Source organism: Penicillium vulpinum, assembly GCF_028829585.1.
Source record: "Penicillium vulpinum strain IBT 29486 chromosome Unknown utg000001l_segment0_segment0, whole genome shotgun sequence".
NCBI classification, from domain to species: domain Eukaryota; kingdom Fungi; phylum Ascomycota; class Eurotiomycetes; order Eurotiales; family Aspergillaceae; genus Penicillium; species Penicillium vulpinum.
Window position 1 is genome coordinate 3,218,187 of NW_026643241.1, and position 24,439 is coordinate 3,242,625.

The following is a 24,439-nucleotide window of genomic DNA, read 5'->3' on the forward strand; positions in this document are numbered from 1 at the left end:
GGGCAAACGCTAGGTATCGACTTTGACTGCTCTACATTGAAATTTCGGCTTAGCCCCAAAGCATCACGAGGGGACAAACAACGGTTGCGAACAGACTCAAGAGATCCAAGGCGCTTACAAGTTTGAAATGATTTTTCTTGTTTTCTAATAGCGTTTATATTCGCATGATGAAGTGTTTCTACATACGTTATTTCCTAAACCTCGATGGCTGAGGGACATGGCATTCCCGAACACCATAGATCATTGCAAAACTTGCTTTGTAAATTAAGGTGTGATGCTGGCTCTTTGCGAGCCCTAGCCAAGGTACCAGGAGCTACAGGGAACGAGGCTACCTCCATGCACGTATATATTCAATATAGAAAGCCACCACAACATTCGTAAAGGTGACGCTCCAACAAACCCCCAAGTGCCATTTTGGAGGTGTTGTTGGTCCTTTGTAGGGCTCAACCAGATGAGCCTCGACTATGTGACATACCCTCCAGCTTTCACTGTCAACGAGTGTAACTGAGTGATAACCCAGGCTCTTCCCTTGATACCGATAACAAAACTAACTCTATTTCATGAGCTCCTCTTCCGAAAAACAGTCATCTTATCCAACCCCATATGTTCGCACCCCGTCCGAACCATCTCCGCCTCTCTCAGATGGATAATTCCCCGATTTCTCAATGCCATATTGCATTTCCTCACTCAAAGAAATCCTCGAATTTGTGGTCGCAAATTCTCCATAGATGTCCCCTTATGAAATAGGTTTGGTATTATTATACTGAGGTCAAGGTTACCAAATTTCACTAATCCATGCGATGCATCTGATATATATCCAGAGACGTGTCATCATAACTACATGTTGTAGTGGGGTACTCTGGACATTGACGCGTGGTATTGTCTGTCTGCGAACTAGGCAGAACTAGCAGGTTGTTGAGTAGCGGAGGATAGGAGAAGGAAACCCAAGGGTAGTTTGTAGAAGAAAAGATGGGATATTCTTCTAGTCTCTTACTTCTCGCACAAGAACACAAATTCAGCTTACTAGCTTACACCGCTATTCCGTAGAAGAGGCCCCCTCTACAATGTATACGAGAACCAGCGAAGCTACTTCAATACATACAATCTAGACAAAAAAAGGCATATGGTCCCTGTCTTCCAGCGAGAGGTCGGCACATCGACGGGGATTTCGGGTTGCCAGATATAAAGCCAATTGGTGGAAGGGGATCGAAGGGTCACAGTCCTTTAGGTAGGTGTCTCCTAGTTAGATCTTCGGCAATCATCTTCTCGGCCATGGTACCCACCACCGGTTGATGCTCCATGGCTGTCAACTTACGCATGCAATCGCCGATCTCAAATCGGATCTCGCAGAAGAGCATTTCCGTGGCTCCGGGCCGATCACGGACTCCCGCGTTGACGGCGACAGGTCGCTGTCGCTCACGTTGCGTGGACTTTCGGTGTCCCAGAAAGAATACGAGTAGGCGTTCATGGCTACACCACACAGCTGTGCTGCGCGGCTGTCTATGAGCAGAGCCTGCCACCAGAGTCCGCGCCGCATCTCCCACTCGAAGACAGGTAGCAATGTGACGCTGCGTTCGCGGTGGAGGCCCATGGTTTGGGATATGCGACTCGCAATTCCGGTTAGCGGCCACCTAGTCTGCGTATCGTACTTTTGGCGGGTCGCCAGCTGAACCCTCTGAACCCTCTCCGCATCCACATTCTCGAGCGGTTTGCTCTCAATTTCATCTACCGCACTGCTGCATCTGCTAGGCTTGGTAGTCAAGCCTTGCCAGAGGGGACTAGAGCAACAGAACCAGGCAACCAGATCAGATGACGTCTTCTCGGAGTAGAGAGAAAGAGTGAGTTCAATTTTCTACCTCACTTCTCCACATAACGAGACTGTACTGTCTTACTCACTAAATGGCCTTCCTAGGCTGATTATGAGCTATTGGTGAGACGAAGAGAAGGATTCTTGTCGGGCTCACCCCGGTCATCGAGGGATATTCCGTGGGCCTGAGGTGCTCTCTCGCAGAGCTCAAGTCGCTTTGCCAAATAATCTGTAACTCTGCTAACTATAGAATCTTTATTTTTTCGGCCCTGTGCTTTCGGCCAGATGCGTCTTATGCATTCCTGTCCGTTCCGCAGGGCAGGTTGAGCACGGTAGGTGGCTATCACAGCGCACTTTATGCTGTTGGCAGAAGTCACATGAGTGACCGCGAGTAATACTCCAGGCTGGGACCTGAAGATGAAATAATGCCAATTATTACAACAGTTAATAATACGTAGAGTACAAGCGAGAAGAAGGGTTGAAGGGTCTTATAATATGTGACGGGGCCCCTCAGCGGCCCAGCCTAGACCAAAGTCGGGAGTCGGGTTTCGACCCTGGACTTAAAGCCATGGAGAAAATTTACACTCATATATACACAGCAAAAATTCCTAGGGTCTTTACGGGCGTATATGGTGAGGTCTAGGTCAAGGGGAGTCACGGGGTATGTATGACTCGGACCCTTCGGTGTGTCGGCGCTACCCGTCGGTCCCCTCGGTCCCGCAATGAGGTGGACTGTTAGGTTCGGCGCCGAGACACTGTTCATCCCACTGCGTCGTTTTGTGTATTATTGAGTATTTATAGTCTACTCCTTTCCCTGGAAATCCCGAATTATGTTTGCCAATTTATTGCAAATCACTCACATACATCCTTTAACTATTCTCGATCATGGCTCATTCGGTAGAAGAAGAGCAACGGCTTGATCAGCCAGACAATGGCTCGATTGCCAACGAGAAGCCCTCGGAGGTCAAAGAAGACGATAGTCAATTTCCAACTGGGATGCGGCTGGCTGTAATCATTGTTTCAATTCTATTAGCTATGTTTCTAGTTGCATTGGTATGGCTTTCATAGATTCACCGTTGTTCACACGAATATACTAACGACTCCTTCGCACTAGGATCGAACTATCATTGCCACTGCAGTCCCCCGAATCGCCAACCAATTCAATGCCCTCGAGGATATTAGCTGGTATGCCAGTGCCTATCTCTTGACAAGTTGTGCGACCCAGCTCTCTTGGGGCAAAGTCTACACTTACTACTCGACCAAGAGCGTTTTCTTAGCCGCGATCCTGGTCTTCGAAGTCGGATCAGCGCTCTGCGGCGGTGCCCCCAACTCAAATGCTTTTATTGTGGGACGTGCGATAGCAGGTGTTGGTTCAGCAGGTATCTTTTCTGGCGCGACGGTGATCATCGCACAGATCGTCCCGCTAGCTAAACGGCCTATCTACGTCGGTCTAATGGGCTCAACATTCGGCTTCTCATCAGTTATCGGACCCCTACTAGGCGGTGCGTTCACAGACAAGATTACATGGCGCTGGTGCTTCTACATCAATCTTCCAATCGGCGGTTTCACCCTTTTAGTGCTCTTCCTATTTCTAGCGGTCCCGTCCCCGTCCGATACCTCCACCTACACATGGAAGCGACAGATCCTCCGCCTAGACCCACTAGGCAGCGCAATGTTTCTCCCTTCCGTGATCTGCTTCCTGCTTGCCCTACAGTGGGGCGGCACAGCCTACCCCTGGGCGAATGGACGTATTATCGCGCTATTCGTGATCTCAGGGATCTTAATGATCGCCTTTGTCTTCGTGCAGGTCTGGCTCAAGACAGATGCGACCGTTCCTCCGCATATCTTCAACCAGCGCAGCATTATTAGTGGGGTCGTGTTCGCTATGTGCGTCGGTGGCGGGCTTATCTCTACATTATATACCCTATCGCTGTGGTTCCAGGGAGTGCGCGGCACCACCGCCGTAAAATCTGGCATCGATACGATTCCTATGGTCCTCGCGCTTGTTGTCGGAGCCATCCTTTCCGGTGGTATCATTACCGCGACAGGATACTATGTTCCATGGATGTTTGTCGCGGCGGCTCTTATGTCGACTGGTGCAGGTTTGATGACGACCTTTAAGTTAGATACCAACCACGCTGCCTGGATTGGATACCAGGTGCTATTTGGTATCGGTATCGGTACTGGAATGCAGCAGCCGTCTCTAGCAGCACAGACTATTCTCCCAATGGAAGAGGTCGCTATCGGTGTCTCGCTCATGTTCTTTTCTCAATCCCTTGGTGGTGCGGTCTTCATTGCTGTAGCTCAATCACTCTTCCAGAATTACCTCAGCGCAGAATTGCCCTATATCCAGGGGATCGATCCTGCCAAGGTTCTAGCAGCTGGCGCGACGGGCCTCGTCCATACAGTACCAGCTGACAAACTGACTGAGGTTCTGATTGTGTACAATGATGGTCTTCGCCGGTCATTCATCGTCGGTGTGGCAGTTTCTTGCTTGATGATAATCCCGGCGCTGACGATGGAATGGAAGACGATCAAGAAAGACAAGGTATCTGTCCCGGCTGATTGAGCAACTTTGTCTGCGCATGCGAGGAAAGGTGTGTTGAACTGTACTACCACTTCACTTCATAAACCAATGGTCAAAGGCAGCCTTAGTGCGCTGATCAGGCGCGCCTTATTTTGAAACCTTGTATTTACAAAGCTGGGATTGTATTTAATATTTAGGCAGGATGTTGGTACTTTATCAAAAACAATGTTATTGCATATCCAACCATGTTCGTACTCGTGTTTCTTAGCTCTGTTCTTGAAGCAGAAATTAGAAGACTGTGGAAATGCTAAATTTTGGCTCGAATTTCCTCGCAAAGAATATGATCGAGATACTGGAGCATATTAGCCTTAACTGGGGCGTAGTTGCTGGGTGCAAGTTCAGGAGCAGCTCATCGTCCCAGGTTACGGGTGGAAATTCGTTTTTGGTAACAAGGGCTCAGTCGCAGTTTGAATATCAAGGGATAAGAGCCGTGCAGGGCAAAAAGGGTGTCCGATTAGGCGGACAGATTGCAGGGGCACAACAATGAGTGCAATATTCAGACGTAGGAAGAATGGAAGAGTGAGAGAGGAGGAGGAAGAGCGGCGTAGATGGGTCTTTTATGTCGGAGGGCATGAAGGGAGATTACGTGACGGCGTGTTGGGCCACTACCCAATTCTGAAAAGGAAAAGGTGACCGGATGCAGTACTTCACAGGTCCCCCGTTTACAATAGCAATAGCAGGGGGGTGTTGATGGGTTCAATATCGCGTTTAAATGAACAGTTGACATTCTCACACAGTGGCGCCGTCTTATACAGGTCAGGGGTCAGGCCGGGTGAGATTCTCACGCAACAGAACTCTGTTGGATAGTTTTAGACCAATAATCAAGTTTTCTACTAATTTATACGTTGAAATAACACTCACTTTGCGGATCAGGAACAGGAACAGAAGCAGCGGTAAGAGCGGTACTCAACACTGCCAGAAGAGTGTCCATTTTCATCTTTACTTGGTCACTTCTACATGAGTCAGTCTATAAATCAGATTTGCAAGAAGTGACCTTGGAACCTCGTCTTACCTTATATGTAATCTGTGTGCTTGGCAGTAGATTAGCCTAAAGGTGTTCCAAATTCAGGATGAAGCGTTCATCTTATACCTCAATTTTTGGGTTTTCAAAAATCGGTCAATAAATATCCCACGTTACATCTCAAATTAAGCAGGAAATGGCGTACTGTGAGAATAACTGTTGACAACTCAGCTCTTCTACTTCCCCACTCGTGGAAATATTTACTCAATACAAGTTCGAATTTACTCACTATAGCTGCTAACAATGAAGAATTCTCAGGCATGTTACTCAAAAGAGGAAGATTCTTCTATGCGTATTTTCATCCCCGACAACCAAGATGATCTTGCGTAAGGGATTACTACCTAAGTGGACCCTCAGTTGTGGCTTCCAATATAGAAAGAGGACTTTGCAGAGTGGGCGAGCCCACTAGCTTTATATCTGGAATGTCCCTTCAATCTCAGGTCATAGAACACCAGATTAAATGTTGACCTATCAAATTAATTTCCATCAATCCGGTCGTTACACGTGTTGAGGTGGTTTGTGCTGTCCCACAGTCTATGTAGGTACATAGATGTGTATGTTACGTATGTAACTAAATTTGCTTGTCGAGAATCACGCAGGAAAACCAAACTATTCATGTAGACATAGCAACTGGGTAGGTCTCTAAATATTGAGATCTACTTCAGGAGGTAGATCAAGCAGATATATACAGATAGTGAAGGTGTTAATTGTCTGGTTCATTAACCATGTTTTCGTTACAAAGCGAGAGTTTGCCCGTACAAGAATATAAAAAAATGAAGTCAGAACTATTATAGCATACATGTAGTTAAATAGAACTGAAACTTCAATCGTTAGCTAGTTATAGTAAGATATAACTCAAGGAACGTCGGCATTTTGGGTCAAGTCAATATTCGCTAATATCAAGCATCAAACATCAAGAACCAAGTCCTAAATGTCCAGCTTCCCTATCATTCCCAACACTGGCAGTATCACCACCTCCCAGTGATATATCTTCCAACCAATAACTTCTCAGTATCCCCCAGAAGGGGTAGGAGGAGTGGGAGGTGTGGGAGGAGTGGGGGGTGTCGGGGGAGTAGCAGGAAGATTTTGGTAATTGTTGTCACCGATAAGCGGACCATACACACCAGTAGGGGTCGGAGGAGTAGGGGGAGTGGGAGGAGTTGGGGGAATCGGCGGAGCATTGACATAAGGATATCCGGGAGCATTGACGGGAGCGGAATAAGTAGGAGAAGGAGGGGTGGGAGGAGTCGGGGGTGTTGGTGGGGTTGGAGGAGCTTCCACTACAGGGTAATAACTCGGGCCTTTTTCATAGGGGACGTTCTTATCCTTATCCTCCTTGTCCTTGCCCTTATCCTTGTCCTTATGAGGGGTAGGAGGAGCGGGGACGGGGACGGGGACAGGGACATGTTCAGGTGTGGGAGGGGGGTTGGAGGGGTCGGAGGAGTTGACGGAGGAACTTCCACTGCAGTGTATTTGCCCGGCTCTTTCTCATGAGGAACATCCTTATGAGGAGCAGGAACGTCACGTAGTTGAAGCTCTATATGAACTCATTTTTATTAAAAGTTATTCTCACTAGAAGGGAAAGGATTGCGTACGGTGCAGCGGAGCAGGGGCCGCAACAGCGGTAAGGCCCAGGCCAAGGACCGTAAGGATCATAGTGAGCTTCATCTTTACTTTGTTGAACTACTGCTCACCTGTTTTGGTTAGATTTGAAGGTTTATATGAACAGAAAAGCGCAGTTATGCTCACTGGGTTGAGTTATATTGTCACCAGATCTTGATAGATTGTTGGTTGATAGAATAAAATCTAGAAAAGTGGAAAATTACATTCAATTTATATTCGATCTCTTCTTTGGATTTTACATCGGAAATAGATCTAGACGGTCATCGATGGTTTGAGAGAGAAAGTCTTTTCGTCAATAAAATCAGATTGCAAGTAAGTATGGTTGTTAGTCCAACGGTGGTATGCATCAAATTTGCAGTTAACCATGCTGTCCAACCGTTGGGATTAGAATTGGACCAGGTATAGGTATCGCCTATTGTTCATAGTAATGTACACGATTGGTCTAGCTGTCTCACTGAAAACGATGATGTGGGAGCTCAATATTCTGTGTTGATCGGCTCTACTATGTACATATTTTGCCAAATTGCATATCTAACCTAAAGATCCTGACTTGTACATCCACCTAAGGCGCAGTTAGCTGCAATAATTTCTGTAGCTCTTTTATCAGTTTCATTGGGGTAACTGCATACTATGTAGGCATTGAGACTCAACATATACCTTTGGGTAGTAGTCTATTACGTTTCAGTCGCACTGCATAGTTCCAAAAGCTCTTCAGTGCATTTGATGACGACAATGATATTCCAGGAGCCACCACCATTAACCCGATTAATATATCTCTAGGGTCCAAAGTAACTTACAGATACATCTATGTAATAAGTTTCATCATTTTCCTCTTCCATGAAGTACATTTGTTACTAAGGACCTACACTACTCCAGTGATAAGACAAAGAAAGGTCTTTCAGGATAGCAGAATAAACACTTGGACAAGCTGCTGGTCCTAGTTATTTGAATAGTGAATTAGGTGGTTTCGTCGCGAGAGTGGAATGTAACTCTCGCTACGAAAGATGTATCTTTGCATGCACTGCCACATTTGTCATATCCGCCCTTCTCACTGGAGCCATAGAATAAAAGAATTGGACTAGCTTGATGAAAAGGAGAGGGTTTATGCATGGAATAAATTCAATTACCAACAACTCCCATCATCCGCTATGGCCCCATCCATAATATACCTACCGCCGCCCCTACTCCATCTGGTATCTTCTTCCGCCCCACTGACCTCCGCCGGGGTGGCCATAACTACCAGCAGCGGGGAATTGCAGGAAATTATTTGTTACGAGTAACTAGCAGTAGATTTTCGGAGTACCAACTTGGCCAGATATTGCTCAAGTCTTGAAGACATACCGTATCCTGTGGAATAGGGAAGCAGTTGCAGCAAATGCAACGCCGAGGATAGCAAACATATGATTTGACTTCATATTTGGGTTGAGCTAATGCGCAGCTTGTGTTAGTGCAGTCTTAACATGTGAAACTGTGTTAGATACGGGCCCACCCTAGGTAGAGCTGATCAGACTGAGACTTAGCTTCGAATGATATTGAGTCCCTCGAGATTTGTATGTCCTGTCATCACACTGTTTCCAACAAAAAGGATTGGAGAGAATAATTCCCACTGAAACCAGGTATAGTCTTTCTGTCGCCTCGGGGGGTAGTGTCTCTGATCAGTCCTATAAATCCCCAGAGGCTCACTAAAGAAGATATGAAGCTACCCAGTCCTCTATCTATGAAACAAAGCACGCCCCAAGGCTTGATCATGAACAGAGAACTTTTAATAGAAATAAATCGTGTTCATAAATGCAGTGTGGTGTCGCCGCTTTTGTGATTGTTCTGCTAACTAATGATTGTCACCTTGACATGCAAGATTCAAGTAGACGTTCCACAAATCTGAAGATTGAGTCTAGAAGCATTCGCTCCCCACAGTCTCCCCACAATCCCCCCAGCAGATATCTGATTAGCCCTTGATGTGTCTTGCACTCTGCTGGACTAGGAAACCGAAGCCACTGTGACCGGGGTGGAATCTAGGATGCAACGAAATTCTGTCATACGTGACCCAAGATATCGAAGCTCCAAACATCTCCTCCTAGATATAGTGCCTAGATTTGAGGATCATGATTTAAACGGGCATTGAAATGTTTTTATTGACGAATGGAACCTTGGGCAAAGGTGTGCTACCAGTTTTCGAGTATATGTACCCTTCATTAGTGTAGCAGGAACCAGGGTTTATGACCAGTGGTACCCCAATTTGAATATAATAATCGGCATCCTCTTCCAATTGCGAACCGTCGCTCGAATAGGTGAGATACAGGGAGTATTGAGGCAATTGTAGCAGAGGTAGACCAAATATTACATATTGCACCCGCTCGGTCCGGGCTTTCAGTGGCTGTTGGTCTCTACTTCGACTCCTCAGTCCTCACACCCAGCGACACAATGTGAGAGTAGACAAGAAAGAACGTATAACTGTATATGGGAACTCGAGACAATTTCCACATAGTAGAGGTGCCAATATCAAAATTTAAATTTAGAGATGAAATTGAGACTGATGATTGGCTCCCGACTTTAGCCTTTGCTCCACATCAGAGAACCCAGAGCTTTATCAGAACAACAACTCCCCTGTCACATCGGAGATGACTCTAGTACAATATTCTGATTCAGAATCCGACTCAGAGTCTAGATCCTCTCTCCGCCCAACCAAGAAACCTCGCCACGACAATCATCCAGGGCCATCGCTGCCGCCTCTACCTGCAGCATTCCACAACCTCTATGCCTCGAGCACACGTGTGAGCGTGCAAGATAACCCCAGCCTTCATGGCGGCCGAACACGCGTAATTCCTCATGTAGAAGGAAACTGGCCAACACACCTTTACCTCGAGTGTGAGTTCCAGGCCCTAGTGTCATGCCACTTGAACAGGGAGCTAACTTTGACAGGGTACCCGGGGAAAGACGAGCTGTCGCTCCTTGAAGATATCATCGCTCACTCTGGGAATCTGCCAGATGAGAAAGCGCCCACGGTGCACAGTCTTCTTCATAGCGATCTCGGTGCCCAGCTACCCCTTCATATCAGTCTATCTCGGCCGGTGATTCTTCGCACCGAGCAGCGTGTCTCATTTACTGAGGCGCTGCAAAAAGCCATCCATGATTCGCATGTCCTATCGTATGTGGCAGTCTTTTAATCTCTTGACCATCGTCTAATGCTCGAACTAGATTTGATGTCCAACCGGATACTTTATATTGGTCATCTAACTATGAGAAAACACGCTGTTTTCTCGTCTTAGGCGTGCAGAGACCGAAACATGATGGTCTGAACCGCCTCTTGAAGGTATCAAACGACATCCTTGCTCGCTTTGGCCAACCATCTCTTTATGCAACCTCCTCGACTCAAGGAAAGCAGACCAATGTATCCTTCCATGATAGAAGCGGCATGCTGAGCAGCGATGATTTCTCGGGGTGCTTCCATATCTCACTTGCTTGGAGTCTGTCAGAGCCCGGCCCGAAGGAACGTGAACGGGTCGCCGGGATCGATTTGCAAGCTTTGCGGGAAATACGGGTTGAATTCGATAGTGTCAAGGCAAAGATTGGGAATATTGTCGGTAGTATACCATTAGGAAAAACCCCATGAAACGCAAATTTGACGGGAAAGCAAACAAAGGAGAAGGATTTATTGTATTTGACAAACAGAAGATCAAGAAACCTGATCTGTCTCGACAGGATTTCTTCCCGTAAAATCATATTTTTCTCTTGTAGCCATATTGGCAAACAAATCCAAAAGAAAAATACACATTCAACTTGTTTTGAACTTCAGATATCATATCATCGAACGCGAGGCAGAGGAGAGTGAGGCGGGCTCAATCCTCACCGCCATTACATTATTCTGGCAGAAAACCAACCCTCCCGAGGTTCAAGGTGCTAAGCTCGCCCCAAACAACAAATCTCCTCTCAACACCGGGTCACCATGCAGATCCCAAACGTAACTGTGGTGAGCTTCTCCGGAACTAGTAATCAAGATGTCTTCTAACTTCTCTGTCTTGTCTAGGATGATCTCCAAACCTTCCAATCGAAGCACTTCCCTGGCCAACAGCTGGCGGTGTTTCCCCCTGAAAATAACCAGACCACAGACGAGGATCTCGGATACTACCCGGATGGAGTGAAGCGCACACTTACAGACGAGCAGATTCGGATTTTCAGACATAGTGAAATCCATGCTCTGGTACGAGAGAGGCAGCTGCGGGATGATGAAACGCAATACCAAGCTCGGATGCAGTCGTCTCTAGATGATAATGCATCAGAGGATAAAGCAAACACTGCACCGGAAAAGCGACCTCTAGATGCTGGGTCTCAGAAACAGGGTGGCGACCAGAAACGGTCACAGTCACGAAAGGGGTCTAAGAGACACACCCCAGAGCACAAGACTACCAAGCTCCTGGACTACGGGGACGACTCAGACAAAACACAAATGGAAAGGCCATCAGTGTCACAGATGCCCTACCAAGGTCGTAGGATTATCTCCTACAATGACTGATTTACCTGATATGCACAATGTCCGAGTCAAATTCCCTCTCACCTCCAGATGGAGTACCTGGCCAGAAGCCCCTACCTTTGATCCAATGGACAATGCCAACCTCCTTAGGCAACTATAACGCGGTAAGTTATTCACTTTCTATTCCACTGCACCCTTGCCCGTTCATGATGAACAACATGTATCATCCTTAGCCAGAAAGCCATACCATCTGCGGATGTGTAAGGCATTGACGACCTTAATCTTCTCTCTGAGGGCTCCTTCATACCTTTGAATCAAATGGCAATATATTTTTCGTTGGGATTCTAACACGTTATCAGTTAGAAGCCTCTATCTTTGATCCAACGAACAACCTTGGAACCCCGAACTCCCCGCAGAACTGATAAAGCGGTAAACTATCCACCTTCTATTCCACTGCACCCTTGCCCGTTCATGATGAACAACATGTATCATCCTTAGCCAGAAAGCCATACCATCTGCGGATGTGTAAGGCATTGACGACTTTAATCTTCTCTCTAAGGGCTTCTTCATACCTTTCACTCACATGCACACATGTTGGGTTGCGGTCCTAACAGCTTACCAGTTTCATTACTTCACGTCGGGTTCTTTTGATCAAAACATGTGACTTTCACATCCGTGCAAAGGACCGTCAGCCTACTGCTCCCACAGCACTCTCAGCAGTCTCTTCATATCGCTGGATGTCCGAGCGAGATAATGATGGAATGAATTCTGCTGGTCCTGGAACCAAACGCAACCGTATTGACCACAATCCGGAGATTGGTACCAACTCTCTACTGGCAATCGACTTCATTGGCGTAAAGTTGGATACTGGTGTCATCAATTTAATTGGTTTGCGCTGGGACATCGAGGTCACTCGTGGTCCCAAAATCCACCCCAAAGACCTGTGGGACCTCGATGATTCTACTCAACAAAAGCGACTGGCCGTCCTTGCTAGTTGATTAATTCATCGGTACAGACAGCTCGCATCTGAAATTCGCGGTCGCCAAGGGTGACAATATTAACATTGTTGAATACGTGACATCCGATCATCCGGATTTGCAGATTATCTCCCTCACACTTGTAGAACATCGATATCAGACCTGTCAGCCCCGTCACAAAATTATCACGCTTAGTCATATGTGCCATGAGGGCTCCAGGGCTGTTCTAAACTAGCGCACTATTAGCAATGAGCATAACTGTTCGGCGTATTCGATTATCAAGACCAAATTTATCAAGACAAAAATTTCACTCAGCCACCATTTTCTCCGCAAATTTATAATGTATTGTTCTTGGTCAAGCGTTATCGCAGCCATGGCCTCATCCCAGGGACCAAACTAGGTGCGTCAAACCCAGTATCTCCTCACTAATCGCCTTTCTCGTCTTCACTCGGGCGAACTTCGCACCTGAAACGGTCCTATGCTGGACCTCCCGAACGTCAACAATCGAACTGGTACAGAGATATCGCTTATGGCAAGCCCGCTAACTCACTACCCCAGCAGCACAGAAAAGCTGACAATTCCTCCTATATCCAACGTATCCCTAATCCTAGTCGGCACCCTACGGAACCATCGAACCGAAAACCAAAGTGCATCCAAGGCACCTAACGACTTCTCAAGCTTAGCCCCTACTCTAAGCTTCAACCGCATCATGATGTTCTCAATAAAGCCCCATTTACAAACCGCACATTCTCAAACAGATGATTGACTGAAACGAACCCAGCTGCAACCCGCAACCTAGGCCTGCTTGATCGCCCACGCAAGCTTACACTTATTGCCTACTTCAGGGACTGCTGACAGACACTTGAAAGCCAGGTATTATCTCCTAGGTAATATCCACGGCAAGGCGAAGAGTCGATTTTTCAGCATATGATTATCTTCGTACACATCTATTTACAAATCGCGCTGTGGTGTATATATGCAAGTGACAGTAAATACGCAAGACAAGGCCAACTCGAGCAGAACTCGAGGTCAAAACAAGGTATCCAAAATACCAAAAACAAATGCGCCAAATGCGGAATCAGAGCGCCAGAAACCCCTTCCCAGATACAGTTTTATACAAGCCAGGCTAACCCAGCAACAGAAACGCAAAAACGAACATGCAGCTAAGCATTATTCGCACAAGAAAAGCTCGCACTGCTGGGGTTATCATGAAGAGCCTTCCCAGAGACCCAAAGACCAAGCCCGCACAGCGCAGCACCAACAGAAATAACAAGAAAATTCAACAAAGTGAGCGCAATCTTCCTCGGCGACGAGAACCACCTCCCCTTATTCATAAACAACCAAAAGATCCCACTCAGACCATACGTAAACCAACTTGCAAAAAGCGCCGTAATCAAGCTGAGCAGATTACTGAACACGGGAATCGCAGCGGAAATAATCCACGCCAAGATCCACAACAGGAGCGCAATACCGATCCACGATCCCGTGGCGATCCAATCACGCTTGTGCATTCGGTCCGTACCCTGGAAAATACGCAAGTACACATACTTGAACGCGATATGGCCGTTAATGACACCAGCAATGATGATAGTCGGCAGGGAGATTCCATATGCAATTTTCGCGACGATCGGTGAGGCAGAGCCCAGCGCTGGAGATGTCACGTCGCTACCGGCGTAGCGGTAGATCACTAGCGCGGCGGTGATGTACAGGCCCATATCAATGCCTTGTAGGAGACAGAGGGATTTTGTGAAGTCTTTTGGGTTTTTGAGTTCGGCCATTAGGCCGAAGAAGGCGGCGTGGCCACAGAAGGCGAAGACGATGTTGCAGACTGCCGTGAAGCCGTGGAAGAGGTCTGTGTTTACGACTGCGACGACGCCTGTTCCGGGTTTTGTGATACCGACGGCAATCATGACGATTATGACTGATGTCATGATGCTTATGAATGCTGGGGTTAGAAGGGTTAGTGATTGGGTTTGGATTTTTGGGGCGGGAGAGGGAGGAGGGATGAAAACGTACAAACTATCGACAGCCACGACATCTTTACTAGAGTGCGAGGTAATGAACAGATAAAGGAGACGACCATGCCGATGATACCGAAGACGATGGAGCAGGTGCCGTGATTTGTGATGGTGTTCATAGCAACGGTGAAGGTCAACAGGTGGCTTGCCATGACGAAGATGAGGAAGATGATCTGTGCACCACCGAGGAATTCTCGTCCCCATTTTCCTGCTATCACTTCACCGGCATCTGCCATCGTAGAGATGTGTGGATATTTCCATTTCATCTGTCCGATCACATAGCCGGTGTATGTGGCCAGTGAACCTAGGAAGATCAAGACGAGGATCGCGCTGAGAATATAATTAGCTCCAATTACTGTGATTACATAGATCAAGCAGGTCAGCTTACGGAACTAGTCCCAGACCAGCCACAGCGGCGGGCAGGGACAGCACACCTAGTGATACTGTTTCGGCGACCATGACTAGTAGAATGTTAGAGGTGGAGGTTGATTGTGATATAACCCGTTGTCACATACGTAGACCACATTGCCTAAACAAGATACAAGTTAGCCACAAAAAAAAAAATCCAATTTTCAAGCTATGCAAACATACCACCACTTGAGTACTTTGTACTTGACCTCCGCGAACTCCTCATCACCAAAGGCATCTTGTCTGACTTTGGGGACTTCATCAAACTTCTCTAGATCAGACTGCAAGTCCGCAGGATTGATATAGGAACTTTTTTCGTCGGAAAGAACATCCAAACCAGCAGGTGAGGATCTCATAGCGAAGATATCAAAACTAGTGGCGGATACTCGGGAAGTAGATATCAGGTCGGGGATCGATCGAAAAAGCCAAGAACAAAAAGCCAATCTCTTGATACAACAAACTGAATGGGAGATTGAGATCTTAACGAAAGGAAAATAGTAATAAAAAATCAACTCAGCAAAAAAAAACGCGCCCACTCAGACAGTAAATTGAAGAATAAAGCATCCGCCACCCGAAACAGATGTGGATCGCCGACCTGCGGACCGAGACGACGAATCATCTCGAAGCGACGTAATAGAAAGGCCAAAAAGGACTTGGTTCACTGGATCCAAATATCCAAATCTGCCCGTCAAAACTGGGGAAAAGGAAAACTTCGCTCCGATGCCGGCCTCCTATGTAGAGGTTGGGACCTGACTGTTTTCCAGGGGTTCAACTCTTGGAATGATGAAATTTTCAAGGGCAAAGAGATCAGAGGCAAATATTTCGGCCCGCGTGCAGGATTTACCGGAAAACTCTATTTGATAAGCTTATTTCTATCAGTCTAGCCTATAATGACCTTGATCGCGTGCTTATATGCCCTAAATTGTAGGAGGCGTTCTGGTGTAGATCGGGTCGGAGTTGGGTCACTAATTCCGGTTCCTTTTTTATTCTATGACCCCATATGGATATCTGGGTTAACTATTATTATTCTCTCATTGGATAGAAGCAATCACTTGAGTGGTATACATTGTGAACTAAGTCCTTGAAGTGTTCTTGGAGAGATAGAAGACAATATTTTTGGCGATGAGAGTCCGATAGGCCCTCGCGAATATCATATTAATCCCTTCGAGCTTGCAGATGTTCAAAATAAGATATGCACGAAGAATAGGGCGGCATCAAAGATCGTCCAAACGAAGTTTTGCTGTGGGTTGGGCTTTGGAACGTCTGGTCCATGGGGATATTTTGAGCGATACTAGCACGTGCCTTGTCTATGTTACCAATTGCCATCTCGGGGGTATAGGCAATTGCAACTAGTTCCAGTATGTAGCATGACATATAGCCTGCCAATTAGAAGAAAACGGGAAGATCAAAGGGTGAAATATTAAGGTGAAAAGTGAAAAGCCTCAATGTCACAGACAGCCCAAGGCTCAGAATCCCAGAATCAGATCTCTCGTGCAGTGACGGCTATATTTACAAACTCTTGATCACACAAAATGTCACTAAAGTCACTAAAGTGTGCTAATACGGGCAATCTTAGACGAGTTAGCCCGCGGTGATGGGCGGCAGGCATAACAACGAACTTAAGGCCGCAGATGAGGCCTAAGAAAAGGTCAGCAAGCTGATCACGGGTATAGTGGAGATGGAATTTCCAAATTCCCCGGTAAGGCCGAGCGAGACATGAAGTAGGATTGATGACACTTGTCATAGAATGTATGTGAAGCAAGCACGTGAGTCCGCGGAGGATATCTACGATTCGTCGCATAACTTCTTCATAGATTTGGACGTCAGTTCCAACTGTTAATAAATTTGATTTTCATATTACTCTTCTGAGAAGAAGCTCAAAATGATGATAACTGGGTATTAGAGAGAGCCAATGGCAAAGCAAAAGTCTCGAGATGTGACAGCAGCTACACTGGCAATCTCGTTCTCATAAAGGAAAACTACATTAGGTGTGACCCCATAACCAGCTGCATTGCCGTGCCAGAATCCAAACCCATGACCACGGGTTCCTTCATACGACTGATTTGGAATGAGCAAAACATGCAACCAATATGGTACCAAAAGCCGAAGCGCACTCACCACCTCGCATTCATCTCGAGCCTGCGGACAGCCCTGGCACAGCTTCGACATGAACACGTCACGAGAACTATCCTCGTTCTGTTTCTTCTCAGTCTCGGACTGCTATTCGGAAGCAATAAATGCACCTTGCTGTTTCCACCGGAATGGGGTTCTTCTGGAGCTTACAGAAGGCATTGGGAGCCCCGGCAAGGACCTTGGTCTATTCTGTCACCTTTGGGGGGTTCTTATGAACCTTTCCAGCAGCTGAAGACTTTGCCGATACGGTTGCTCTCTTTAGAGCGATACTTGAGAGACGCAAACCGAATCGTGAACGAAGTGGGGATGAAGAAAGGAAAATAAGATAGGAGGCAAGATGTCCAAGAATATGACAAAGACACGTCAACAAACGAACACATTAGACGACTGGGGAATTATGACTCTATTAGATTCTCCTTTTTCTCATGGCGATGTTTTCAGTCCGCTGAAATCACTGGTTTGTCGAATCCCATTCATATTTCTCGAGTTTGATCATCGGTCTTCTGCGATTGCCAGTCAGTCTACCCACAGGTGCATATCACATAGTCTATGGATTCTGAAGCAGCATTTTCCACGACCACGGTAGGGCTTTGTAGGGAAGGAAAATGGAGAAGAAACCCATTGAACTAGGGGAGAGAAAGAGAGAGGAAGTCCCATCCAGATGCGGAGCAAAGTGGTCTTGTCCTTAGGCAGGAAGGCAGCCCCCACCTCATCGGGCTCCGGACTACATTGATATATCATCTTTGACCAACTATTTTCTTACCTTCGATACCTTCCCACAGCTTAGGCAGATCACTTGCGTACCCCCTGGTGACATTGCTTTAACGGATAGCCAACCGGAAATAGGCCTCCTCAGAGATGAGAGAGGGAGTGCGACTATCTGACGAGTGAACATACATGGCCACCAAGGGCGACATAAACAAACGAGAACACTGTCGATGTCGAAGGCGATCATGGTTTTTCTTGAGGGAAAGGTGACAGGGGTAGTGGAACACTGAAAGAAACTGATGAAAGCTCGGACGCTTTGAGATATATCTTGCTGTTTTGTGTCTATCTGCGTGGAGCCGGGCCAAACGATGCAGCCTAAGGATTGTCACGACACAACTACACTGCTCAGCCAGCGTGCAAAAGCATTGCACTCCCAACCTGTTTGCCCCAGATTTTGACCAGAAGGAAGCCAATGCAGCGGCTGATGATACCTAACAAGTTGTTAGCCACCTCTAGATTGGCACTCTCTCCCTTCCTCGCAATAGGATCATCAAATTCAACGAGATCCAACAGAACTGTGAAATATGTGGATATTTTATATAAGACGGAGCCCAGTTTCGGCGAATCCGGGAGTCTCAGTCCGAACCAACGTATATGCAGGAGATATGGAAGATGCTAGCAAGGTCTCAAATATGAGACTAATTCATCGGCGGATTTATTTGTCTGTATGGCCTGGGAAGGACCTATTAATCTGAAGCCACTTCTTCCTGTCATTGGACCTTAAGTGAAGAAAAAGAACAACTCGGTTGAGATGCGTGTGGAAGAGTGCTTGTAATCCTGGGGCTTGTAATCCTGGGTTAGCTGATTGAACTTTATAGATATTTATACTATCATAATAGAGGATTTGTTTAGAGGCTTTTTTGATAGCAGTGTCTCTTATTCCATTGAGCCAACATGACCTGAAGGTCTTTCAGCCATGCCGTTGGGTCCATTATTACTGGGATTAAGTTTATATCAGCCACTCTAAAGTGTCTATATGTGCTCTTTGAACCCTGAGGGTTTGTTCGAACTCGACTCCAATAAATTTATATCGTGGGGACTCAAGAGGATATCTCATTGCCCCTGCGTCAGAGGCTTAAGCATCACCCAATCACTGGCCGAAAGCAAACATATGGATAGCATTCGTCCGGGTCTTTACCCAAGGGGTTTATTGTAAGTATAGGTTCTCTCTGCTCTCGACAGCAGCAATATAATGCCATTTCTTTCTACAAAAGCGTGTCATGGTGACTGCTCATAATCGTCGAAATGGTTACCTATGATGTCGATGTCAATATTTACGGCGCACAATCATGTGTCCACCTAAACCTCCTAGCCTGCACGAACGATGCTGTTCACATGCGTGGTAGCATCCATGCCACATTCCCTACAGCAAACAGAGTCAAGCGATCCACTGACGCTATTGCACCGATGCTTAAGGATGGAAAGGATCAGGTGCAAGGATCTTCATGACTCCCTGTGACATGGACCGCATGTTGAGGTACGACAAATGGATCGGGGCCAGATGAGATCATATTCCTGCGCCCATCGCTGCCTTTCTCATCCTCTATGTACCGATTCTTTTCAGAGTAGTCTGAGTGCTTTCCTATGTAGACAAACTATCCTCCAGGAAATCTTTGATATAGTGCAGAACGAAGTTAACTATGTATGTAGTTACTATATACTTCGATCTTGTAGGCATAGCAGGGTGGACCCAATTGTGTTACCGTTTAAGCTTGTATCTACTATTAGGCTTCCTTCTTCGCCAACCTCATCGTCTAGGCATACTTCAAGCTTGAGACCTACGTTACCGGAGAATCCGGAGCAAAATATCGATACCAAGACAGACACACACACTCACACATCCTTGGCAGAATATATCCCCTTAATAACAAGAAGCTCGACGATCTTAGTCTCAAAGCAGAGATGGCGCAATGCAACACCCGATATGGCATGAATGCGCGAACCTACGAACCAGCACACACAATTGTAACCTGAATACGAAGACTAAATCAATACATTCGTAGGTTGCGTGATGAACACATCGCAAAAGCACTGTGACTACTAGTGCAGTGGAGGATCATCTCGGCGGTTGCGTAAATGCGCCATCTTAGAATGGTCATATGCGAGTTCATGCATGTCCTTGACACCAACAGCGGCAGCGATATCACCAACCTGCATAAAACATGCATATATGTACTTACACTGGAAATACAGAGTATCCAATTCAGGATAATACCTATTATCTATTCAATAATATCGGATTGGCCATGAAATAATGTATCTGTACAATAAAATAAAATAGAGGCCTCAGCCGAGAATGAATCCGAATCCCACCAACCAACACCAACACCAACAGACTTTTCAGTCCGAAATAGCAAGATAAAAAGCAAAAGCAAAAAAAAAAAAGCAAAACACAGAACACCATGCTAGTAAAAATGCTATCATACAAACCCATGCATCAACCATTCATTTTTAATGCACCATATCATGCACCATGCACCATGAACCACTATGCACCATATTGTAGAACCAATACAACACGCCTATCGTTCAACCCCCCAAACTACCCCGCTTAAGCCTCCTCCTCTTCCGCTGCGACTGCTGAATACTATCCTCATTCAGAATATCCGGTGGCAGCTCGAATTCCCGCTCCGTCTGATCGGGAACCGGATATCCGAATGCGAGGGTTGACCGAGACCCACCGCGGCGGATACCTTTTGTTGCTGCGATGGCTGCTTCGCGCACATGTCGTTGGCGGAAGAATGACGTGAAGGGGCCGTCACCTCGGGGGGCGGGGTTCCAGAAGTAGGAAAGGGGCGCTTGTTGGAGGGGTCGAGCAGGTTTTTGGATTGGAGTTGGAGTTGGCGGCTGTGGTAGAGGTTTAGTAGGTGTTGGGTTGGGCTTTTTACGTTTGGGAGTGGGGGTTGACTTTAGTTCGGGATCGTTGGTGTTGACAGTGTTGGCGTTGGGGACGGAGTTGGAGATGGGCTTGCGAGCAGCCGGCGTTGTCTTGCGCAGTTTAGCGGCACCCGCTGACCGAGCTTCCTCGTGAAGCTGACGCGCAGCCAAGGCGTCGACGTCGCTTGGGTCTGGTTCTGCGTCTGGCGTACTCTGTAAATCAGTCACCGGTGCCGGGAAGCTGTCCACGTCTTCAACAGGACGGGATCGTTTGCGTGAGTGCTGTCGTGGCAGGGCATTGGGTGCTACCTCGGTGCCTGGCACAGGGTGTGCTTTTTCCTTTTCCAGTTTGCGACGACGCTCTTCGTCCTTCCATGCTTGGAACTTGTTGACCAGAGCAACAAGCTCTTGTATTAATATATGGCGCTTCGGCTCGTAGAGCTTCTTGTCGCTTTCGTGGACTCCCGTCAGGCCCATCACACGCAGCCAGTCATGGCCGCGTAGCTCGTCCAGGAGACGCTCTAGGACTTGCTGTTCGTGTTGGGCGCGGTTGCGCTCGATGTTGCGGAGTTGTTTCTCTTGTCGTTCGAACTTGCGGTGCGCGCGGAAATAGATATCCTCGCCTAATGGGTCGATTACGGGTTTGTTTGATACGGGTTTGGGGAGGGTGATCTTTTCACAGTCGTAGAGCTTGAGTAGCGGGTTACCGAAGGGTGTAGGGTCGGGCTTGGGGGAGAAAGGTGGTGGTTGCGATAGATCCTCCACGAGAGTTATGGTTGTTTTGGCAGCGAGGAATTCTGTAAAGTATCCAACGTCAGTCCATGCGCTCAACACACTCATGGCCGAGTAGCCTACCAGGCTCGGGGTCTTCCAGACTGATAATCTGTTCATAGTTGTGGAAATACTGCGCAAGTTCGCTCTTGCACCGTAGTCCGGTATCGGTTGAACGCAACGACCGTCTTTCCGACCGTTTGTCTTCCGATGCAGGCTGCTCAACGTCAGGCGCCTTGCTCTTGCTACCTCGCGTCGGAGTCGCACCATCCACGCCACCCTCTTCCTTGATCGCGTTTTCGTCAGCGTCAGTCAGCGATCGATTCTCATTTCGACGAGTCGTGCGGGTCACAGGCGAAATGGGCGGTTTGATTTTCGAGTCTAAATTCGCCGGGGTGGCGGTGCGCGGCTTCGCGACCGACGGCGCTGGGGAGATCGTGTCCAATGGATCTGGCGACTCATAGAGGTCGCGTAACAAATCCTTTCCGGAAGGGGTTCCTTGATCACGACGGGCGCGTGGGGTCTTGAAGCTCCCATTTCCATTGGTACGTGTCGCCGGGGTCGCCCATTGCCTGGAGTCTACCGAGGAAGAGGAGTCGCGGCGAGTGCGATTGGAGGCGCGCGGGCGCGAAGGTTTCAAGGGGGAATTGGCACGGACGTTTGCAGTCGTAGGATCCTTTGTGTCGAGACAATCGGGAGAGCTCTTGCGGCGGTCGCCATTTTCTTGGATGCGCGGTTTCTTTGTCGGCGGTGCCAGACCGTCGGCAGGTTCTTCAGGCGCCCGTCGCACAGAGCCGCGGAGAGATGGCCGCGACAGGAGGGCCATTAATAGATTGTTTGAGGGAGATTAGTTCATTGTAAGGTGGTGGATTTGGGGAGAATCCCTTTTTTACAGGGATTTAGGGATGAGATATGGGCAGAGAAGTTCTTGGCAGATGCCGATGGAGGTTGAGGTTATAAACCAGGGAGATATGAAGTATCTATTGTGTTTATGAATCTATTCACAGATTCACAATGCTTTGTATTCTATTGTTCTATTCAGAATTAATATAATCGGTTCAGTATGTTCAGACATCCTAGGTATAGGCAACGGTTCTAATACTGGTAGACCCTTCACCCTTGGATTCTATCGGTTTTATTTCTTCTCGATGACTCCCTATATTAATTCTGCTCCAACAGAAATGTGATTATATCCTAAATATCCTAAATCCTTTCGGAAAAGAACATACCCCCACGGCCCTCGGTGTGGGGGACGGCAACTCATTGTAATGTCGGCATTCTAGTAAATTCCCATATTTGAGGGGTTAGGGAGTCTGAGAGCTTGGATATTTGGCCAGGGCCATGATATACATCACTAATAGACTAGCACATTCAGGGGTATATCCAGATCGTAGCACAAGACCTAACACAAAGAGAGAGCTCCGATTTTGTGTTCCCAATAGGGAAGATGTTGAAGTAATAAGTAGAAACTGTGGACAATAATATATATCGCCGCATATACGCGTTGACCCCGCAAAAGCGTGGGGGGAGGGGAAAATGATATCCGAAAATACTAAAAACATCAACTCCCACAGATTCGCCAAGTTTAGGCTTCAAAATCAGTGGGGTGAACGTGGGGGAGGTTTCCTAGCTAAATAGCTGAAGGTTCGCCAACATTGATATCCTTCATTCCCCTCCAGTGGCTGATATTTGGTATGAAGACCTAGGGAAACTTGGAGAAACTTAACACTAACAGACCAATAGATTCAACTCCTCTCCAATCCCTGCAAAATGACCAACGGAACCAAGCGGAATCCCCTCCCCCACGGTGTCTACGTTCCCACCGTAGCATTTTTCAAGCCCGACGAAGAGGTCGACCTCGCAACAGTCGAGAAGCACGCCACTTATCTCGCCCGTAGCGGGGTAACCGGCCTAGTAACCCAGGGCAGCAATGGTGAAGCCGTGCATCTAGACCGCGAAGAGCGCAGGGCCATCACAGCCGCGACTCGTCGCGCCGTCGACGCAGCGGGCTATACCAATATGCCAGTGATTGCCGGCACCGGTGCCGCCTCAACACGTGAAACCATCCAACTTTGCCAGGACTCCGGTGCAGCAGGCGCGGATGCAGTGCTCGTGCTCCCGCCAAGCTACTACAGGGCACTTGTGAGCGCCGAGTCCATGCGCGCCCACTTCCGAGCTGTGGCCGATGCCTCGCCCGTCCCTGTGCTCATCTACAACTTCCCCAGCGTACAGTCTGGTCTCGATCTCAGCTCAGATGATATCCTGGCCCTTGCGGAACACCCCAATATTATCGGGTGCAAGCTCACTTGCGGCAACACGGGTAAGTTGGCTCGTGTTGCGGCGGCGAAGCCGCATTTCTTGACTTTTGGTGGCTCGGCCGATTTCACGCTGCAGACGCTGATTGCTGGTGGGGCGGGTATTATCGGTGGGCTTGCTAATATGATTCCTCGCTCGTGTGTGCGGGTTATGGAGTTGTATCGGGCTGGGAAGGTTCAGGAGGCGCAGAAGGTCCAGGCTATTGTTGCGCGCGCAGACTGGGCTGCTATCCATGGTGGCTTTATTGCTGTTAAGAGTGGATTGCAATCCTACCGTGGGTACGGGGGTCTTCCTCGACGACCCTGTGTCGTACCCTCTACTGAGGCTGCGGCAGCCATCGAAGAAGAGTTCCGTGAGGGGATGGAGCTTGAAAAGTCGTTAGAGACAGTCTAATGGATATGAAGTAGATTAAATTATGATACCTGAAATCCCAAGTGGAAATTACTGTTGCTTTCAAGGTGTTTTCAATTTTGGTTTGTTGATAGATCAACACCAGAGTGTGACTGTGTCATTTTGAGAATCTGTAGATCCGTAGCTCCGTAGTTCTTCCCCTCTTTTAATTTTGCTCTTCTATTAAGGGAAATTGAAGTTGCATGAAGAGGTTGCACTTTCTCTTTAATTTCCTCTAAACCACATGAAACTTAGTCCGGGATGCAAATGTAACA

At 47.5% G+C, this 24,439-nt stretch overlaps 11 protein-coding genes across 11 annotated transcripts; 6 read left to right on the forward strand and 5 right to left on the reverse strand.

Moving 5' to 3' along the window:
- Positions 1-1,214: 1,214 nt before the first annotated feature.
- On the reverse strand, positions 1,215-1,973 carry N7479_001164 (fungal specific transcription factor domain-containing protein; the record flags this gene model as incomplete). Its single annotated transcript, XM_057248861.1, is given in 3 exon segments — positions 1,215-1,409; positions 1,421-1,816; positions 1,965-1,973. The coding sequence occupies 3 exon segments, from the start codon at positions 1,971-1,973 to the stop codon at positions 1,215-1,217; spliced, it is 600 nt and encodes a 199-aa protein (XP_057113293.1).
- Positions 1,974-2,692: 719 nt separating this feature from the next.
- N7479_001165 (MDR family MFS transporter) lies at positions 2,693-4,376 on the forward strand (the record flags this gene model as incomplete). Its single annotated transcript, XM_057248862.1, has 2 exons — positions 2,693-2,860; positions 2,922-4,376. 2 exons carry the CDS (start codon positions 2,693-2,695, stop codon positions 4,374-4,376), a joined length of 1,623 nt encoding a protein of 540 aa, XP_057113294.1.
- A 2,047-nt stretch (positions 4,377-6,423) lies between these two features.
- N7479_001166 (uncharacterized protein) lies at positions 6,424-7,083 on the reverse strand (the record flags this gene model as incomplete). Its single annotated transcript, XM_057248863.1, has 2 exons — positions 6,424-6,695; positions 7,011-7,083. 2 exons carry the CDS (start codon positions 7,081-7,083, stop codon positions 6,424-6,426), a joined length of 345 nt encoding a protein of 114 aa, XP_057113295.1.
- Positions 7,084-9,656: 2,573 nt separating this feature from the next.
- Positions 9,657-10,648, forward strand: N7479_001167 (HVSL domain-containing protein; the record flags this gene model as incomplete). The annotated part of the gene is made up of 3 exons (XM_057248864.1): positions 9,657-9,903; positions 9,958-10,183; positions 10,234-10,648. The coding sequence occupies 3 exons, from the start codon at positions 9,657-9,659 to the stop codon at positions 10,646-10,648; spliced, it is 888 nt and encodes a 295-aa protein (XP_057113296.1).
- Positions 10,649-10,981: 333 nt separating this feature from the next.
- Positions 10,982-11,548, forward strand: N7479_001168 (DUF3807 domain-containing protein; the record flags this gene model as incomplete). The annotated part of the gene is made up of 2 exons (XM_057248865.1): positions 10,982-11,005; positions 11,063-11,548. 2 exons carry the CDS (start codon positions 10,982-10,984, stop codon positions 11,546-11,548), a joined length of 510 nt encoding a protein of 169 aa, XP_057113297.1.
- Positions 11,549-12,243: 695 nt separating this feature from the next.
- Positions 12,244-12,504, forward strand: N7479_001169 (uncharacterized protein; the record flags this gene model as incomplete). Its single annotated transcript, XM_057248866.1, has 1 exon — positions 12,244-12,504. One exon carries the CDS (start codon positions 12,244-12,246, stop codon positions 12,502-12,504), a length of 261 nt encoding a protein of 86 aa, XP_057113298.1.
- Positions 12,505-13,646: 1,142 nt separating this feature from the next.
- On the reverse strand, positions 13,647-15,265 carry N7479_001170 (neutral amino acid permease; the record flags this gene model as incomplete). The annotated part of the gene is made up of 5 exons (XM_057248867.1): positions 13,647-14,428; positions 14,500-14,831; positions 14,890-14,962; positions 15,017-15,030; positions 15,093-15,265. The coding sequence occupies 5 exons, from the start codon at positions 15,263-15,265 to the stop codon at positions 13,647-13,649; spliced, it is 1,374 nt and encodes a 457-aa protein (XP_057113299.1).
- A 1,543-nt stretch (positions 15,266-16,808) lies between these two features.
- N7479_001171 (uncharacterized protein) lies at positions 16,809-17,201 on the reverse strand (the record flags this gene model as incomplete). Its single annotated transcript, XM_057248868.1, has 3 exons — positions 16,809-16,967; positions 17,028-17,129; positions 17,193-17,201. The coding sequence occupies 3 exons, from the start codon at positions 17,199-17,201 to the stop codon at positions 16,809-16,811; spliced, it is 270 nt and encodes an 89-aa protein (XP_057113300.1).
- Positions 17,202-19,055: 1,854 nt separating this feature from the next.
- Positions 19,056-19,259, forward strand: N7479_001172 (uncharacterized protein; the record flags this gene model as incomplete). Its single annotated transcript, XM_057248869.1, has 1 exon — positions 19,056-19,259. One exon carries the CDS (start codon positions 19,056-19,058, stop codon positions 19,257-19,259), a length of 204 nt encoding a protein of 67 aa, XP_057113301.1.
- A 1,080-nt stretch (positions 19,260-20,339) lies between these two features.
- N7479_001173 (acetyltransferase SAS4-like domain-containing protein) lies at positions 20,340-22,284 on the reverse strand (the record flags this gene model as incomplete). The annotated part of the gene is made up of 2 exons (XM_057248870.1): positions 20,340-21,484; positions 21,543-22,284. 2 exons carry the CDS (start codon positions 22,282-22,284, stop codon positions 20,340-20,342), a joined length of 1,887 nt encoding a protein of 628 aa, XP_057113302.1.
- Positions 22,285-23,228: 944 nt separating this feature from the next.
- Positions 23,229-24,167, forward strand: N7479_001174 (dihydrodipicolinate synthase family protein; the record flags this gene model as incomplete). Its single annotated transcript, XM_057248871.1, has 1 exon — positions 23,229-24,167. The coding sequence occupies one exon, from the start codon at positions 23,229-23,231 to the stop codon at positions 24,165-24,167; it is 939 nt and encodes a 312-aa protein (XP_057113303.1).
- Positions 24,168-24,439: the final 272 nt, after the last annotated feature.